General features: G+C 34.8%; 1 protein-coding gene across 1 annotated transcript in view; it reads right to left on the bottom strand.

Moving 5' to 3' along the window:
* CNTN5 (contactin 5) overlaps positions 1-20,868 on the bottom strand; it is a 1,238,002-nt gene that overhangs the window by 448,522 nt on the left and 768,612 nt on the right. The window contains exon 4 of the mRNA XM_036902818.2: positions 1,207-1,428. Within this exon, the coding sequence (XP_036758713.2) occupies positions 1,207-1,428 (222 nt within the window). The remainder of the gene's footprint in view (positions 1-1,206; positions 1,429-20,868) is intronic.

Raw genomic sequence — 20,868 nt, 5'->3', positions numbered from 1 at the left:
AACTGTCTTCCAAAGAAATTGTACCATTGTATATTTTTACTGGGAATGTATGAGAATTCCTATGGATTCACATACTCACCAGCATTTGGTGTTTTCAGCATTCTAGATTTTGGCTATTCCAACAGGTGTGTAGTGGTATCTCATTGTTTCAATTTAAATAATCATCAAATGCCTAAATGCTTTTTGAAAGATGTGTGGAACAGAAGACTAACTTATGACCAAGACAACCTTAACATTTCCTCATCTTGAGTAAACTTTAGACAAGTTTCTTTCTGATTATCATCTCCTAACCTCCCTTTTATTAGAGCATTTATTTTGGAGAACTTGCAATTATGAATTCCTTGTCTGCCCCTGAGAGATGCAAATTTTCTCCTAGTCTCTTGTCAGTTTTACACCCAGGAATGTCTCAAGGACCTAAGAGCCAAACCTTGGAAATGTGGTCATCAACAAGGAGAGGGCCCCTATATCTCTACAGGAGGGCCAGAGCCTAAGATTCATAAACAGTTAGTAAACCAGATGGCTGAAGGAGGACAGCATATGCCACCACAAAGAATGCCAATTTGGCATGTTTATTTTGAATTAAAGTTACTTAAGAAACATCCCATCGAAGAAGAACACTCTTTTGTCCCCTTGAAACCAGGAAATAAATCTCCCATGTGAAAAGTACCCTCCCTGTACCAGAAGGGTAAAAGACATCTTTATCATAGAAACAGGAAATTTAGGACTGAGAACTCTGTGTATACAAACCTTGTTTCTTCTTTGTAATTTGCCACCCTGAGCCTAAACTATTTTTGCCTCATCAATTCTGCACAAATGTATAACTTCCTTGTCTAAAAGGCATAAAAGCTGCCTTCTTGGTAACTTCTTTGAGTATCATATTGTATGGGCTCTTGTACACACAACATTTATTTATTTTTCTTCTGTTAATCATTGTTTTGTCAATTTAATTATTAAGTCAGTCTAAGAACCTAGAAAAGGAGAAGGGAAAGTTGTTCCACCTCTACATGGCCTAATCACATTGACCAACCTCTCCCTTAATGTCCCACATTTCCAGATCTTAAAAACACTCTCACTTTCTGTTTTAGGTGAGTTGACCTTAACCTCTCTCCCCTGTTGCAATAATTCTGACCCTGTTCCCAATAGTCTTGATTAAAGTTTTCCTTGCCTATTTTACTTCAAAAGGTGCAGTTTTTCTTTGGCACTTACCATCTTGTTTGAAGGCATCTGAGGAATGGTAAAGACTGATGGGGGAATAATAATGTTGAGCTGCCCCTCGCCAGCTTGGAGGAGAAACACTCAGGGTTTCTAACAAAGGACTGCTGTATCGTGGTCTGGTCTTTGAACCAAAGAGGGATGAAGGTGAACTCTTCTTAATTCTTAGCAAAGCAGCATATGAAGTAGGGAGACCAGGAAGAGCTCCAGAATATTCTGTGCAAGAAAGAAAAAACAAAGTAGATTCTGAGGAGACTGTTACATTTTTTCCTATGAAAACAATTTCTTCTGAAGACATTACTGAAAACCTCCCTTCGAGCTACAACTAAACACAAACTACGGCAAGAGTGGGAAAAAATTAATTGTTACGTTTATAGTGGTAAATATTTTCTGGAAATTCTACTAGTTCAACTTTGGAGTTCTGCAGAAAAGAAGAAAAGAAGAAAGACATGAAGGAAGAAGGAAAAAAGGAAAGGAAAGGAAGGAGGGAGACACCCAATAATTCAAGCCTTGTATTTTCTTTGTCAGGAATATTTGGGAATTAACTTTTGTTTGACTTAATATTAAAATGCCCATTTACATACATAGGTCGATTTCTTCTTTATTGTTAACAAATGGAGAAAAGGAAAAGAAAAAACATTCTCAATAACATTCTGTAAATATAGATTGGATATTCATTACCTAAAACTCATCATGTAGTAGGAAATGTGTCTAATGAATCATATATATTTTGAGTAGACTGTAAGTTAAACCTCATGTTCTTAAATAGCATTTAAATTTACTACAGAATGTAAAAATTGTATGAAACTTGTCTTGTAGATTTTGTTATATAATTTACATAGCTCAGTATTATCAAGTGGAGATACTATTACGAAATTCCTGCTTTCATTGATTATTGAGAAATGTTTTACACATATCGTATTTTACTTTAATTCCCAAAGCTTTTTGTTAGCAAAGATGAGCATAGTGCCCGTAGTAGATTGTACTAACTCTCCTTTATGTCCATAAAGGAGATTTTGTTTACTGTATAGATCAAATGTTTAAAGATATGGACTAACTATGATGAATTCTAAAGAACAACTAAGAATTATAATTTTTTCAATGTCTATTATCAATTGAATTCAATAATTTGTTGATCTTGGAAATACTTTTAAGAATCAGACATTTTTGATCATGATATCTGACATCTGAACTTAACGTTACCTAACTTAATTTTCGGTAAAAGACGATTTATATTTGTGAGTAAGCTTTCTTATAATTAAAATGATTTAGAATCAGTACTGCCTCATAGAGATATTTTGGAATGCAAGAAATACTTCTGTGATTTGAAAAGAACACTTTAGGTGTTAAGCATCAAATTAAGTTTAACGTTTTCTATCCTGTGAAATTGTAAATATGATTTATCTGAAACTCGAAATAGTATATTTTTATGTGTTCTCCAGATTGTATATGTATAGTCCAAGCCTGTCCAGAGCTGTTAAGAGATTCATGTCCTTTAATCTTTGTGTTCAACCACAAGTCTGGGCAAGGTGGATCAATTTTAACTGAAAATAGCTAACCTCTCTTGGGCAAACTATATGAGAACAGATTATGGATAGACATAAAGTCTCTTTTAAAGCCTGGAATAAACGCAAGCTTTGGTACCTAGAGGTATAAGGTAATGAAAAGAGAATGGGTTTCCCTTTCAGGTAGTTTGTAATTGTAGTCTCTGAACCTATTCATTTCTCAGTGCAGTCTGTTGCTTTGGGTCTTAAATGCCTACCCTGCTCACACACAAACAGAAGGGGAAAAAAAAGCTATTCCATGCTAGTGTTGAAAATTAAAACGTATTATGAGAATGTGATCTATAGTTTTTAAAGGTGATCTATAGTTTTTAAAGCAAAGAATAATCATCAGTGGAAAACTAGGATTGCCATGATCATCCTCATAGTTATAAATCATATATATATATTTAAACAAAATACATACTGTCCAAGTGGTTTAGCAATTGGCTTATGCCACTCCATACAGAGATGAGCCAAATGCTAATTTGGCTGTGTGCTCTGCACCAGGGCTTTATTTGTTATGTGATCAGTTACATCTGTTACAATGGAGATTCCCTTTCCACCAATTAAAGTGAACTAAAAAAAAAAGTTGTTACTAGAAATCTGACAGTTTATTCATTCATTCATTTATTGAGAACTTAGTAGGGGCTAAGTGCTAAGGATACAAAGGTGAACAAGATATTGCACTGATATAGTGTTCACGTAACTTATGATTTAGTGGAGAAGAAAGACAATTACACATGCAACTGTATTCCAACGTGATGTAAAAGTAAATTCCAGGACCTATGGGCTCTCTCTCATGGGTGGGGAATCCTGTTATTCAGCCTAGAACCATCAGAAAATGCTTTCCTGATGAAATTCTATTTAAACTGATCCCTGAAAGCCTATTAGTGACTAGCTCAGCAAAGCTGTGAATATGGAAGGAAAGACATTCCAGACAAAGGAAGAAAATATATGAAGAACGAAGACCTGGATAGGAAGGGCAGCATGGCATACTTGGCAGATTAAAATAGAAGCTCAGAGTGTGAGGGATGGAGGTGAGCAGGGAGGTAAGGCTGTTAGGTTAACAAGAGGTCAATGATGAAATGCTCAGTATGGCTTGCTAAAATGGGGTGACTTTGAAGGGAGAGAATGTAAGCTTCAGAAAGATCTTTCCATCTGCAGTGCGATTTGGAAGAAGACAAGACAAAAAAAGACTACCCAGGAGCTGAAGCTGTAACACAGCAAATGTCAGTTAGGAATTAGGAGGTCATAATCTTTATGGGAATAAAATTAATCAGATTACTAACTGATTAGATTGGAGCATGCTTTAAGCTACTAGAAGATGGATAAAAATGCAGGAAAAAGCATGTGTTTGAGGTGAAAGTTTATGAATTCAATTTTGGGCAGGTGAAGAGCGTGGGGTACTTCTAGGGCATTCATGTTGATTATAAAATTCTGTAAACATAAGGGATATGCAAGCTCATGAGACATTGTTAAATAGTAAGCAAATAGATGGCTATTAAACTATGAGAATTGATGAGTTTTCCAAGGAGTCACGGAGTGCTGAGAATGGAATCCTGAAAAGCTACAGCACTGGAGAGAAAAGCAGAGGTAGTATGACCTGGGAAGGAAAGATGAACAGCAGAAAAGTGGGATGTCGCTGGAGGGAAGGAGTCTTTTGGTGCAGAGGAAAGAGCAGCTGACAGTGTCAAAGATCAGTGAGGAGAGGCTGGCCCTGCAGAGCGTGGGTGCGCAACAGTATCAAAGCTGCCTGACTTGTTCACCTACAATGCACAGTCGATGTGAAAGTGGGGTCAGAGCCAGGAGAAGGGACTTTCCAAGGTGAGAATCTAGAAGCCCTATACTGACAACTCCAATCCCTTAGACAGAGACTCTGGCCCTACCCTGCGTCTTCCATCATTCTCCTGGTTTGAGTACAACTATTATTTCAGTGAGGCCTCCCTCTCTCAGGGGCATTTTTAATTCTTCTACCTGATGCCCTCCTAGCTTCCCAGCCCCATTTTCTGACATCTCTAATTTCCCTACTCCTCAGTCTGAATTCTGGGGATCTTCAACTCTGGAAAATAGATATATTACTGCATAACTGGGAAAAGAGTGTTTCAGTTATTGCATTTTGACCTCCAATACTGGGAGACTGAATCGACTTAACATACTGGGGGCTCTGCTGAGGGTGAAAAACACTCCCTCCTTTCCTAAATTTAAATTATTTGCATTTCTGTCCATCCCTTATTATTTCACCTCTTTCTATGATCTCAACTGCTTCAAGATTTACAAGCTGCTGATCTTAATATCCCTTAGTCTCTTACACCCCTTTCATCTAGATTCCCTCCAACTGTTTAGAGTTTGTGGTTCATTACTTACTCCATTCAATGTACCTTCAACCACACTGCCCCTAAGCCCCTCTTGTTTTCACAGGCTAAACTCTCTGTCTAGTTTAAACCCAGCTATCAACATACTTTGTTCCTGAATGCATCTAGAGAAGTATACAAAATCATGCTTAAAGGTCTCAGTTCACAATATTAACCACAAGTGAGATTTTCAATTCTCCAGGCAATACTACCAGGTTCCCCTAGTCATTTATTATCCCTCTCTCCTGGAGGAATAATTTACATCTTATCCTCTTGTCTTCAAGCTCCATCACTTCTTGGCCTTCCTGGTGATGGGGCAGCCACCAGAAGAGAAGGTCCCACAAATGCCCCCACTACCTGAATGTATACCCATATGCTCTGCCTTGCCTTCACAGGTGTGTTATTAATAAGTTGTCTGCATTATTGAGAGCCAGTTCCTCCACGTGTGTGCACTGAATCCCATTCCATCCCATTCTGACTGTTCGAGGACATCTTTCTAGAAAATCTCTGCTATCTCTCCTCCAGCATCAATTTTTGCCTCTCTGTCAGATTGTTTCCATAACTATACACAGATTTCTCTACATTGTAAAACAGTTATCTTAACCCACCACTCCTTTGATTTATTTTCTTTTACAGCAAGACCTTGAAGAGAGCTGTCGATGGTCAGTTTCTCTCCTTCCATTCTCCTCTGAGCCTATGTCAAGCAGGCTTGCTTCTACCACTCCACAATACTGACTCTCTTCAAGAGACCAGGCCGTTGCTGAGTCTCAGGACCGAGTTTCCCTGTACTAGGCCTACTAGCAGGATCCCACACAGTTAACCGCTCCTTTTTCCTTTAAACATTTTCTTTATGTGTTTCCAAGATACTACAATCTCATGTTCTTATTCCTGTATCACTGGCTACTCCTTATCTCCTTTCCTAGTTCTTCTTTGTCTCCTCAACTTCTAAATGTGGGTGTCCTGTAGAAAAGCAGCAATTTCTTTTCCTTTTAAATTATTCCTTAAACCATCTTATTCATGAACATCCAGACAAACTCCACCTTTATGCTAGTGTCAGTTACTTACACCCAGCTCGAAGCCTTGATATTCTAATATTTTCCTATGCTTGGTATTACTCCTACTTCTAGTCAACCACTCTTACTCTCCTGCTGTAGTCCTTCCTCTGTCCTAAACATGAGACCTCTGTGGCTGAAAGGCATCTTCTGAGATAGATTATTTGGTAAATCTTATTGATGATTCAGGACTTGTTTTTAGTCATCACGTCAAGGATTGTCATGTAAGACATAGGAGGGTACGTTGGGTCTAAATTCTGAGCCCGGTATTTCAAAGAGACTCAGTGAAATGCAAATGCTAAGGGACAGTCCGATGGCCTCTGGACTGGATTTCTTTGAGGCATAACTCCTTGCTTTTTTTCAGTGAACTCAAATATCATTTCTTTCTAATTCACTACTTCCTCATTCAGTATTCACTGACTTTTTTCAACTCTTCAATGAAGTTCTATTGTGTAATGGGAACTGGGGACACAGTTTAGAGTAAATGACAACCAATCCCACCTTCATGGAACTTAAAATTCATGCAGTGTTGATGGAGGATTACAAATCGGAAAAGTCTTGGTAGATGAATAGTAAACAGAATTATTCTAAAAATATGTAAAAGTAAGAACTATGATACATATAATGAAGGAAAAGGAAAACAATAAAAGCAGAGTGTCTTGAGAGGAAACTTGCCAACATCTTATTTTTTCACTTTGCTGCCATCATGACTCAGTCCCTGGGAACAAAATTGCTTGTTTTGGCTCTGGTGTATACATATTCCTCTTACATCTTGGCCTCTCATTCTGTTCATTGAGAATTTTCTCTGAAAGCAGCTCAGTCAGTAAAGCCTGTTTGCAACATAGGCTCCAAGGTTAGATGGCTCACATTTAACTCTGCACTCTACCTCATAGCAGCTCTGCAGGTTTAAGGAAGATGTTAATAGGTCTATGCCTCAGTTTTCTTGCCTGTAGGGTGGGATAACAATAGTATTTCCCACATAGATTACTGTAGAGATCAAATAATTTAATATGCATAAAGCACTTAGAGCTTTGCCTGCTTCATAGTAAGAACTCAGTAAATGGTAACTATATTATTTTTTGTTATTATCTGCCCCTTACACTATACTGCTCTCTGGTGGACATAATTGAATGCTGGGCTTATGTCTTCTAGATTTGACTGGGTTACAAAATGAAACACTAAATTAATGTACTCATTAATGAAATATTAATACTTATTTAAGTCTTCAGAATTCAAAGAGTGGAAAATGGAAGAAGAATGGTTACATTTTTATTTTCTAGATAGATGTATTCCCATGAGTAAATTTTTCAGAAAAAATGTTGGCCACTGATGGGAATTATGGATCTACAGAAAACTCAGTGCCAATATATGCTGTGTTTCTCTTGGCTAAAGCAAGCCTTTTCCATCCTTCTTTCATATTCCTGTTCAGGGTTTGAGAGGAAAAGTGACTCATAGTTCCTTTTCAGAGAAATCAGTTGCACAAGCTTTTAATGAATATCTATGCAGAAGATGTCGGCAGAAGCTAGTTATACATTAATCATTTTTTCTCTATTTTCTCACTTCTCCTAGATCAGACCTTAGGGAACATGCATTACAGTTATTTCTAAAGTGGTCTAGAGATTCTGTGATAAAACTCAATTAACCTGGTGCTCTCACACCATGAAATTCCAGCTGGAGATTGGGTAGGAGTAAATATTAATGCCTTCATTAAATGTTTCCTAATCAAATGACTCTGGGACCACTGAACTTATATTATTTAATAAAAGAGCAGTCTATTAAGTCAGAGTGACATTGCCACCATTTGTAGACTTAGAACTAACAGCACTGCTGTTTCATTACTTAAAAAGGTTACTTACATCATTGTCATTGAGTGTAAATAATACTCATGAAATAATGGATGAGAATTAGTAGAACTAGAATGTCTTATGGCAATATTTATGACTAAATGAAGATTAAAATGTCAATATGATAAAAATTTAAAATATTTAATCCCTTACCATATTTAATATTGCCTGATTATTCTGATACCAAGTCAAATTCAGAAGTCTACCTCTGTTCCTAAGTATGAAAAACATGTTTGTAAGGAAATTTAAATCTCTTAAAATATTGATGATAAAGGTAGAACACTACTATTGGATTCTATGTTTGAGTCTTCCTGTCAATTTCCCACATAATGCTCTTAATTTTTACAGCCAAAGTAGGGTAAGGGGTACAGAAAATTCATGAAATGACTGGTCTTTGTATGAATTAACTTATTCCTTATAGTTCTAGTTTGATTTTAAATATTTATTTAAACTCTTATATAAAAATAAATATAAATAAACCTTAGCACCAAATGATATATGATGCTCTGAAGAATATTAATGTTTAATCACTGACTCATATGTCAGGGAAGCAAAGAGTGGCATTGTATATTGAGAGTGTGTAGAAAAAGCAGAAGCCATACAACATCCAAGCCCACAGTGTGACTCGAATTGGCATCAAAGTCAGCGTAAAGAAATTTGATATCTGACCTTTATCAGGATAATTGCTAAGGCTGTCCTCTCTTTGATGAGAATGAATGTTAACTGTGCAACTTTAGCCTGCTACTGTTTTATGAAGCTTGCAAGGATGGATGTAACACCTCAGTGAAGTCAGTCATGTGAGGCATATTTAGAAATGTTTAATAATTTATAAATAATGTGCATCATTTCAATTTGGTTGTCTGCATCTCTGGTAGAGGTGAGTTTGAAATATACCCAGTCAGATGTACCTTATGTCTCAACTCAGCACTTTCTTTAAGAAATGTATTATGTGTAAACTTTCCAGTGTTTTAGCTGCAGAAGCAAGAAAGCATCTGCAGAGTAAGAAATTCACCATTTTTAAAGCACCAAAGTCAGGCATCGAAACTGTAGTACTTCCAAGATATAAGGGAAAAATTTAACAGCACTGCATTTCCATTGTTCTTGCATAAGATTGAAAAATAGACACACGGAGTAAAAATAAATAAATAAAGGAAACAGCTCTAAATTATTTCTACCACTCCTCTTCAAGTACACTATTTACATTTGAAGTCATGGTGATTTATGATTAAGAGAACTTTATCTTCTTTTTTCAACAGTAAATGCTTAGTTGTAAGCACAGATATATCATGAAAGTCATTACACCTTAATCCAGGTTTTAACTATGCTTTTTAACAACAAAAAAAGACAGCTTCTATACAGTTCTTCTTTTGTGTATTTTTTCACTGTTGTTAAATATTTTTAAAGAGCTATAGGGTTCAGATTATATCTTTTTTAATTACCCAAAGTATAAAGTGTGACTGCATTAAATTTATATTTCCTTTATAATATGAATGTTGTTTTCTAATCACAGAGGAAATTAGGAGCAAGCGCTAGTTGTGAAATATAACCAAATTAATTTAGTTATTAAAGAATTCCCTCCTGTTTTGGGTAATTAAAGGTTTTAGTGAAGTTTTAACTCTGTAATGATTATATTAGCTTTTATCATCCTAATCTGTGTATTTAAGATCAGATAGTATTTGAAAAATGTTCTAAGAGAAAGTTATGCTTTCTTTGTATGCAGTGATGTAAAAAATATATGTGTGTTTCCAATAGACCCTTGAATCTATAAAATGTAGATACCACTTAGTCAATTGTGGATTTAGGAATGGAATTCAAGATGGCCAATTACATTAATGGAATTTTAGATAGCTAAGGATTATCTTGAAATGTGTGTGGGCTACATAATCACACATAATGCGATACAGAATCTAACATTTATCCAACATACATAAAGTGACCAACTTTAGTGTATTTTATATTAAAAGGTGATTATGGAAATACAGAAAAGCAATACAAATAAAATCTTTGCCTTGAAAGAGTTTATAAACTAGGAGAGGGATAATGTAAACATCAGGTAAACCAATTTTTAACCATAGAACTTAAACAAAACTCAGTCTGATACTGATAGCCAGATAAAAATATAGTCAGAGTTTTAGAGAAATGTCTTCATAGAGTTTAATTCTTTTCAGAGAGGGGGTTTGTGGGAAGCCATATGTACATTTGCAGAGGCTAGAAGTCATACAGCAGTAAGAGGGCACAAAGCAACACCCCTCACTAAGAAAATAATATTTCTCTCAGGCCCAGTGGAGTTCTCACTCCATCCCGGCACTACCATGGGCAGATGCGTGTCTTTGTAAGGAAGTCAGTCGGGTACAAGTAAGCTGTACCTTTCCCACTACTGTGTAGATGCTCTGAGCAAATCAATGTCCTTGCATCTTACCACTAAGAAATCCTCATGATCATTCACTTTAGCTGTTAGTTACCATCTTCCCGGTGACCAGAGTCTCATTGTGATGCCCAGGCCACAGACCACAGTATTAAAAGAGAGAGTGAGAAAGGTGCATAATAGGGTTACTATTCAATCTAACTTACGGGGGACATCCAGGAAGAAGCAATTGATACCATCAAGCAGGGATTGGCACTAGAGATGGAATTTGAATTGAGCTTTGGTCATACCACACAAATGGAAAATGAGCACTTTGGAAATATGTTTATGACTTCTATTTTGCTATTTTAGCATATGGAAATGCTTCTCAGGAATCCTTCCAAAGGGCATTAGTTTTTGAAGTTTCCAAATAACTTCATTACAAGACAACTTTTCTTCAGTGGCAGTCCTAGGGCTTTGACCCTAGTAACTACATGCTAGTGAGGTTCATACTGGAAAACTATGCAATGCCCATAAATTTCTTCAAAGAAGACATCAAAAGATCATTTCTCAGTGACATTTTAGCAAAGTTAGGTGAATTCTCATTTAACAGAAGAAATAGCTACAAATCATTTACATCCATTTGTCTGCTGTGGTTGTGGCATTCTTGCCTAAGCTGACAGCTCATTTGGTCCAGTTACTTCGTTAAATAATGATAAAGACATGGAGCAGGCTGAGAGGTTGCACCCTGACTCAGACTGGCACTCTCACCGTCAGTGCCTCCACAACTGCCTCACCCATGGCACTTAATAGCTAACAAACTCTATTTCCAGAAAGCTGCTCTAAATTATGGAACTGTTATTTCTTCATTACTTGAAGATCAAAAACTCTACTTTCTCACTCAAAATTCTTATTAACATGTGAAATAAGTTTCCAAGTAATAGGCATCTGGTATGTTTCAAACTCTGTGGGAATGTTTAGCTCAGCTGCTATTTATTCCTTTTGTTACTGCTTTCAGGGTCAGAGGGGTCCTTCCCTTATAAAATAAGTTATGGGGTTTAGACTGAAAAAGAATCGTGGTACTTTAAGTTTCCCATGAATTCTAATTTTAAACCTTCTGACTATAAAAGAAATATATGTTACTTTAGGATCAAAATCATCTCTGATCTTGCTATCTGGAGGTAGTACATCAAAGAGATCATATCAGTTTCTTCTATTCTTATGTTAAGTACAAAACTTCCTGAGGTTAAGAGAATTGATTCCCCATGGGAGGGAGAAAGTCAGTAAGCATTTAATCCAAACTAATAAAGAATGAATGTAAATCAAATCCACCAAATATGTTATTTAAACATATTTAAATATGTTAAATATGCCAAAAAAATATGTTATTTAAACTGCAATCTCTAAAAGAGCCTTTGAAGACTAGTGTAGCTCTGTGTGGTTCTACAGTAAAGGTAAACCTGATTTACAAAACAGTACTTGAAAATCTGTATTAGTGGCATCTTACACATTGTCAAAATATATTTTTTAAATATTATTTGAGATTGTCATTACACCGACCTAATATCTTAGTGCTAAACACACTTTATTGTGGCTGTGGAATTTGATTTGAGAACAACTAGCTGAGAAGTAAATAAAGTTTTAATTTCATAACAATGAAAAAAAGGTTGACTTCTTAGTAACATTTTTCTTCTTTTTTTAAATCATGGTCAGTGGCTAAGGCTTGATGACATTTATCAGCTACATAATTAAAATGTAGAGATTTTTATAATAATTGCAAATGTGACCTTCATTTGTGTATTTTTGCTAGCTAGCATGTTTAGCCAAATGTCACAAAGAACCCTAATCCATTCCTTCCCATAATGTTTAATTATATCATATTAAAATTATTCTTTCTTCAGTTACCATGGTTTATGAAATCATACTGCTTTCCTGGACAGAGGGGAGTTACAGTTCCAATATCCTAATGAGCAGTGACTGCAAGGTTGCGTCTACAAGCTGCAGGACAACCAGCTGAGAAGTAAAAATTCATTCAATTAATGAGTTGGTTTGCCTTCATGATGCCAAACAATAGGTCCGGTTTGTTTTTCTCTATACAAATAAGGTATTCATGTACATGGGCTCAATTGTTTTGGCTTTCTGTAGAAACAGCCCAGATCTCTCCTGTCACCTTCAAATCTTTGTATCTAATTGCCTGGTGAAATGTCCACTCCGATGTTCCACACATATTTGCAACTTTATCCTAACCACTGCACTTTCCAGGCTCTTCCTTCTGCATGCTCACAAGCACTGCTCTAGGTAACTCTCTCCTCCCTTAGTTCTTCCCAAATCCTTCCAGTCCAGTCCTGTTCCACAATTCCATGAAGGTAATATTTCTAACATGGAAATCTGATCATAGTACATGCCCTCCCAACATACTGCAATCAGTCCTTTAAACCCCCATGGCAAAGCAACCTTTCTTTTGAGAGATGAGGCCCCTTTTATCTGTTTGTCCAAGTTCATATTTTCTCTTTCCTATCTTTGTTCTCTCAAATGCTAATCAATTAATAGCAAACTGCCTACAGTCTCTCAAATGAATCAGGTCATGTTTACTTTTCAGCCTCTGTAGTTACTTGCTAATTCCCTAATGCTGTTATGGTAATTATGAAACTGTGAATATTCCATAAAAATGTAATTTGGTGGATGTTCCATTTATACATAACTAATCATTGTTAGTTATAGAACTAAAATTCATAAACTATTTTATCTTAGTTTATAAAACATAACTCCAATTCAAAAACAGAATCAAACATATTTAATATTTAATTTACTTTTAATTATATTACTTTAAAAGTATGTCTTCCCTTATTAAGGGATTTTATCTATATTAAGTAACATTGTGGTAATGATGTAAAGAATCTTATTCTTTTGAAAAAATCTGTGGATGTAGCTTTAAGATTATAAACATAAAATTATATCAATCATAATATCTCAGTGTATATTTAACTAAGTTTTTGGGTATCGTAAAAAATAAGTGTCTTAATGTAATATTAATGTTTGGGTGAATCCAAAGAATTGGGAGAATTGATATGTTAGGTATAATTTTAGAGTTTAGAATTTATTTTTAAAGAGCAGTAAAATGGTTTAACAATCTAACTGTTCTTAGATGTTGCACCATTCCCAAATACCACACTATTGCTTAGTAAAACAGCTAAGCCAAGTTTAAGATTTTCACCAGACATGGCGATATTTTGCAAAATAGGGTGCATATTTAGTAAATTCATTTTCCTTTGGTGAGCTTGTCAAATATATTTTCCAAAGTGAATGTATTTACAATACAGTAGACAAAATTAAATTCTTAATCATATTTAATTTTGTTATTTTTTTTTCTTCAGATTCAATCAAATTTAACTACATATAGAGACTACCAGTCTTGAGGTGATACCATAAAAATAGATGTTTGGGGCACTTTTTATTCAGATGTTTTCTAGCATGTGCTGTGAAGGGAAAAGATTCAAACCTCAGCTCAAAGTTTAGTTAGTTTCCTATCTCAAGCCAGGAAACATGTTATTGTGTAGTTGAGGAACAATCGTGGTGGGACCTGATGAGTGGAAGACAATAGATTTAACAGATTAAACTTTTAAATATATGTAATACTTCAAAGACTGAAAAAATATCTTCCAAAATACAACAACCCAAAGTAATCTTGTAACAATTTCATCAAATCTGGAAGGAATCTTACACAGTTTCGGAAGTAAAGGAAGGTAAGTTATTATTATCCAACAACTCATTATTTCTACAGTTAAGTATACAACAATTTATTGACAGTTTCTTTATTCAGTGTGCTGTATTGTGTTATTTACATTACTGCATGGAAAAGTATTTCTAAAGACTTACTTTCCGACTCTTCAAAATTCTTTTCCTCCACTTCAAATCCCAGCTCTGTTGCTCATTATCTGCCTGACGTTGGGTAAATTACTAAATCTCTAATCTTCTGTTAAATCAGGATAATATTAACTATCTCACAATGGCTGTTTGAAAGATTGCAATAATATTGTCAAATACATTGGTATTAAAAAGGAAGGCTACAAATTGTATCATGATCATTATTTTTATTAAACTTAATAGTACTGTGACACCTTGAAATTAAAATGAATGTGATATATATCTACTGATCCTCAAAGTTTAAAGTGGAACTACTTCTTGTAATTGTTTTTGCTTTCTTAGGATGGTAGGGATTCTCAAGTCAATTAGAACTATTTCAGGGAAGTGTTGGATTTCATATCATAAAGTTAAAGAGGTTTAGAAAGAAAATATTGAGCCTAAGATTTGGGGGGGAGCTTTTGATTGAAATTTTTGGTCAGGAAGTGACATAATATATATACATCGTTCTAAGATCTGTGCTGATGAAATCTGAAATTGAACTTCCTATTAATAAAAGTGTTCACCATGTCCAAAAGAGTAGGTGTTTTAGAACTACAAGTAAAAGAGATGCACATGACAGAAATGAATTATTTTCTATCTCTATTGAGGAGAACTTTAATCTGGCTAAGAGGTGACTGAATAAAAAATTTATAATGACAGTTCCTAGTGATAGTTATCATATGCATTTTCTCACAGGAGCCCTTAGCAGAATCTGCATAAGTAGTAGAATTCTTGTCTGCTACAATAATGTAGAAAGTTGAATTAACCCCCCACAGGGCTTGTATGTGGTCAGGACTGAATAAGTATTGTTGAACAGAAAAGAAAAGTAAAAGCTAAAAGAATGATTGATTTTTCTATAATTTCTTATTACAAAAGGGAATAATATAGAAATGATCATTTGCTCATGAGCTACACAGTGAATTAAAGAGATATTGCTATAGCTGAACCATAATTATATATCCAAGTAAGTCCTGCCTTTTAAAGTATTCACTTATATTAGTGCTACTGGCTTTCGTTGCCAAAAACAGTGTTTGAAAATGCATTTTGAAATGCTCTGCATAGACTTACTAGTTTATGGCTATATATTATTAAAGATCAGCTTTTATATATAATAAAAACCAGTTGAAACTTGAAGTGTGGACAGTATTCATTAAAGGAGAAATTCACAGAAAGTTATCATGGTTAGGAAAACTGAGAATTAGTTATACCAGGGGAAGCTATACAAACTTTCCATATCAGAGAGATAACAGAAAGACTGTAAGAGTTGGCAGGAAGACCTGGAGACAGAACAGAGTCACAGAAAGCTTTGTATCCTTTCAACACGGAGATGAGATGAGCCAAGAACACAGAAGGAGTCTAATTGACCAAGTTAAGATTTCAGAAAAGGTGCAGTTTATTCACCACCGCTAATTACCCCAGCATTGGAATAGCATTGTCATCAAGGAAACCATATGAAAATGAGGTGAATATTAATTCTTCATATTAATCATGAAGAGCATAAAACAGATCTTCATATCATCTACTTGCTTCCACATTTTGGCAAAGGCTGGGGAGAAACCCTTTAGGAATTTAAGCCATATAGAATGAGGCCACGAGCTAGAATTTGAGTGATATGTTAAAGACATTATGGGTATGCTACGTATCTGATTTGTTTTTGTACTGGCTCTGGTCAAAGGTGGTGGAGACAAATCATGTATTTGTTCGCCTACATTGTCTTGACTCATTTTGGTAATGTATTTTTTTTCTTTATGAGAAAATGGAATTGCAAATTTTTATAAAACATGTCTGGTTTGTTATACAATTTTTTTTCCTTCAATTCACTAGCAATTATAATCCCTTAATTAGAAGGGTTGACTGTAAGCCATATAGTGATGTTGAATCATTCTTTGGTCATTTTTTTACCCAGGGAAATACTACTTTCTGTTTGAAACTATAGCCTGAAGTCATAACCTCAAATCAAATCTCATTGCTAAAAATACAAATGTAACATTATATCTCATAAGTAATATTTTAAGAAAAATTAATCTTACATAGTAAAATAAATGTTTTAACATGGGAAATGAATGTAATAATATGGTTTATACAATTTTGAACTGATCCTAATTTCATGATTATTGTGTCTTTAAAGGAATAAACTGTTTTTTATTCAATGTAAAATTCTCTTCTCTTTTTTAAGTGCATTTATGAACATAGAGTGAAGAATACTCTATGCTTCATTCTTCTTATTTTATTTTTTCTATGGTTACAGTGGTCATCTTTTACAATCAATATTTGTATTGATTTTTTTGGAAGCAAATACGAAGCTACTATCATTCCATAACATTTAAAATACACGTGAAAATACTGACAATCATCACTAAATCATCAGGTTAATACTCCTACATCTATGTGTTCTAAGAAGCAAATTATTTAAATAAAAATTTTTCTATCATTTAATATACAGATTTTTCCTGAAATTTCCAGCATTCTGTTTGAAAGTTCTTACCCTGGATCTATTGGTGACTTTCAGGGATCCCTTGAACTCCCTAAAATCAATCATCTGTAAAACATTTGCATATGAGCATTTGAGGATAGCCAAGGCTGTTAGGGCCCATAGCTCTCATTAGGTTTTTACAGGAACCAGGGACACACAAAAAAGGTACTTGTATTTTCAAACACCTGTTTATCAGTATGCAATGTTTCTGAATGTTAATTCAGTACGTGGATTCAACTGAAACCCATGAGTATTTATTGAGTGTCTCTTCGGGGTCAGGAGCTCTGTTCAGTGATCCAACTCAATGCGGTTTCAAGAACATGCAATGGGGACAGAAGAGGGTAAGCATTTACATGTATTCCCTACAATACAAGGTGATGCAAAATAAATATGATAGAGGGCCTGCAACATTAGCAGGGGTTAAAGAAGGTATTCATAGAGAGTGATACTACCTTTATATGGCATCTGGTATGGAAGAAGTTTTTCACTTCTCAGTCTTAAAAAAGCTTCCATTAAGATACAAATATTACAACTGAACCTTAAAACAAATGGAGCATTGAGTCAAATATACCAAGAAATATTCAAAGATAATCATTATTTTATATTTAAGTGCCACCTGATCTTTTACTCCAGATGTTGAAGTGCATCTCTTGAAGCAAATATTCGTTATAAAGATATAACTACTGAGCAAATGTATGTGAAACCTTGTGTTAGGGACAATGAAAAGAGATGGTCTGTGTCCTCAGGCAATTTACAATCTATTTAACTCCTGAACAGCTGAACATATTTTACACACAAACATATCATTTCAAGAAGAGACACTTATGCCAGACAAAAACAAAATTTTTACTTTGCAGAAGTAGAGTTAAATGTGAAGGCACTTAATTATTAGCATCTTCTAATTTTTTTTCCATAAAACTTGATGGATACCTAAAATATGTGTTTTCAAATTCTCTAAGATGCTCCATATATTTCCAACAGTTCTTTTTCCTAAGACTAATATTCAGGTCATCTATATAGCAAATACATCTTATTCACAAAGGATTATTTCATGTTTTCCTTCCGTGCTTTTAACAAATCTTCCTTGAAGTTGCACTTTTAACTCAATTATTGACAATGCAGCAAAGTGTGTGCCTCTATATCAAAAAAACAAACAAAAAGTCTGCAAAACTTCAGAGAGCATCAATTTTACTCAAAGGTTTAAGCAGAAAGGTTAACTGAAGTATTATTTTTATGTAACAATAAAAGCAGAAATATTATGAAATTGAAATACAAATTTTTAATTTTAAGATTGCCCAAAAGATTGCAGAACTACTCCTTACAGTGAGTGCTTCAGGCTGCTCTCTATGGTCTTCCATTGGTGTGGGTTCATTCTCATTTCCCTTTGAGTATACTGTTAAATAAGTTGACAGTTCCAGTCTTAAGATCCAACTTAACCCACTTTTGTTGAACCCATTCTTTATTCATGGATTTTTAATTTAAAATGTCTTTATAATGTCTTTCCTTTCCACTTAGCTGCATTCAACATTCTCCTCTAAGCCCAGTTCCAATCAGTCCCACTTGAAATCTTTCATTACTAGCTACGTTTTTCTCTTATTGAACATCTCCAACATTGATGAATTAGTGTACATCACACATCTGCTCATATGCTTACTAATACATAAAGTGCTAATAATATATGTTCTGTCAAGAGAAAAAGGGACTGCATGAATAAGGCATGATTAATCACCCCGAAAGAAACAAAAACTATAATAAGAAGGAGGACTTGTAGACAACAATTAAGGAAAGTTCCAAAAGTTTATCTGCAGGGTAGAGAAGAGGCAAAATCTTTTAAGCAACATGGCACTCCCTGACGCATCCATGACTGTCTTCAACACCTTCTGTCTTGAAAACCACTCTCTCTTCCCACAGATACACTTCAGTGAACTAAGGGCCATTTGCATGTGGGGAGGGAAGAAGGATCAATGGGGCATGTGAACGAGTTTAGGGATGTAGTGAGGGTCCTGAATATAAGAGGAGCAGCTGACTGCCTGCCACATTAACAGGGGAGCGGATGAAGGGGCTGCGGTGCGCTGCGTGGCCTCAGAGAAGTTATAGCTCTACGTAGCTTCCTTTTTGCCTAAGTGCAGGGATTCTGCTCTTAGCCGCACATTAATGTAATAACAACTTTCTTTGAGCAGTAAATTAATTTGAAACATAGCTATAAGATTTTTGATGTTACTTATCTTTTCTATGCCTCAGTTTTGTCTTCTGTACTATAGATATTATAACCCTATTCCTTTAAGGTTGTTCTGAGAATTTGAAGAAATAATACATGTAAAATACTTCAGCCAGGAATAATGCTTGGCATATGGAAAGCAGGGAATCAATCTCAGCTATCATTATTCTAAAGCAAGCTGGAAATGCACAAGTCTACCGGAAAGTGAACTTCGAATCAGATTTGTAATCAAACATTCTAAGGAAACGTGACCAAAGAATGATTGCCAGGTTATTCAGCTCTGCAAGGAGAATTTGGAAGTCTTGTTGTATTCATGAGATAGTTTAGTTTACAACTACTCTAACTGAAATTGACCCAAAATTCTATTTCTCCCCTGTAAATCCAGCCTGAGTTACAGAGAAATTTTTAAAAATATCTTGCTCAGAATGATATGCTCAATTATTTTCTTCTGTTAGCTTGACATCTACAGATTAAAAAATACAGAAATCATATACGAAAGTAAACTGTTTCTTTTCTTCTGAATGTAAATAATTTATAGATTTAAAGTTTTCACAATGCAAATTACAATGACTATAGATTAATGAAATTCTTTAAGAAGTTCAATTATATGATTAGCAGGTACTGAATATTTTCTAAGGCACAAAATGGTTGTTTTGTTTTTAAAAAACACATTTAGAGCCTCTCCTATTCACCTGGATATTGAGACAAATGACGTATTTGCCAATCCAGAAGGATTTGAGACTGAGCCAAGACAAAGTAATAAAATTGATTTCCAAACCCTTTTGTAAATTCATCAAATGGAGAATTAAAACCACTGATATTAATTTCAATGAAGTTGAGAAAAATGGTGAAGCTTTATCAGTTTAATTGCCTTTGAACTCACTATTCTTCAACTCCATACCAAAATAAAAATTGTAATGATAAATTTAACTGTCTTTCAATTAATTACCTACTCTTGGACAAGTTCTTAGGTTACAATAATAAATCAACAGGTTGCCTTCTCAATTAGGTCCTTAACATGGAGTGAAATGTAGTTTGGCTGCCTCCTCCTGACACGTAATCACAGTAACTATGGATATGAAGAGATCAATTCTATAGCATTCAACAGAGCAGTTGTTCTTCTCCACAATTTCATGAGGGATAATAAGACCAAGCTGTTCCCACTGCAGAGGCATACAAGCTTCTATCCACCTAATTCAATGTACATTAGTTTTTTTAAAGAATATAATAGTTAAAAGACCCTGTGAAATATTCATAAATAAGGATTTCTTAAGTCTACAGAAAAGTAACAAAATTATTTAATTAAATGTAGTTTTAAAATAAGACATTCATAGACCTACACATAGGTCTCAAGTTGATTATGATGATAACATTTCTTAGTACTTAACAGATTCAGCTAAACAAATCTGAAAAATTGTGCGGTGCATTCATTCAGGACATATCCAAAGATTATTCCTTGGCATCCATCATTGATAAAGTTTCTTGCTTTTGATCTAAGTATTTTTCTGAAAGAGGTTGTTCTAATGGAGGATTAGATTGATCCAACCAATGCTGAGGATCAAGTACTCTGTTTGACAAGATACTTTGATTTGCAAGGCTGAAATAATTCCAAATCAAGCTGAATTAAACAATAAAGCCATATAGGGTTATATACCTTCAGATACCAGAGATAGAACCAGTGTAAGGGTAAGCTGAGGGCTGCTTAACAATATCACAAAAAACCAGCTACTATTTCTTCTCCATGTTTGATAGGGCTGTCAGGTAAAAAATTGCTTTCACATATAGTATTATACCTAATCTGTGTAACAAATGTGTACAGAGTGATTATGTGTCTATATACATATGTACGTGAAAACAACCCATTAGCTACAAAATACCATATAAATGTGAGATGATATAAATTACACTATTATTGTTACTCAATTTG

This window comes from Manis pentadactyla, chromosome 13, assembly GCF_030020395.1.
Source record: "Manis pentadactyla isolate mManPen7 chromosome 13, mManPen7.hap1, whole genome shotgun sequence".
NCBI classification, from domain to species: Eukaryota; Metazoa; Chordata; class Mammalia; order Pholidota; family Manidae; genus Manis; species Manis pentadactyla.
This window is presented reverse-complemented; position numbering and strand designations above follow the sequence as displayed.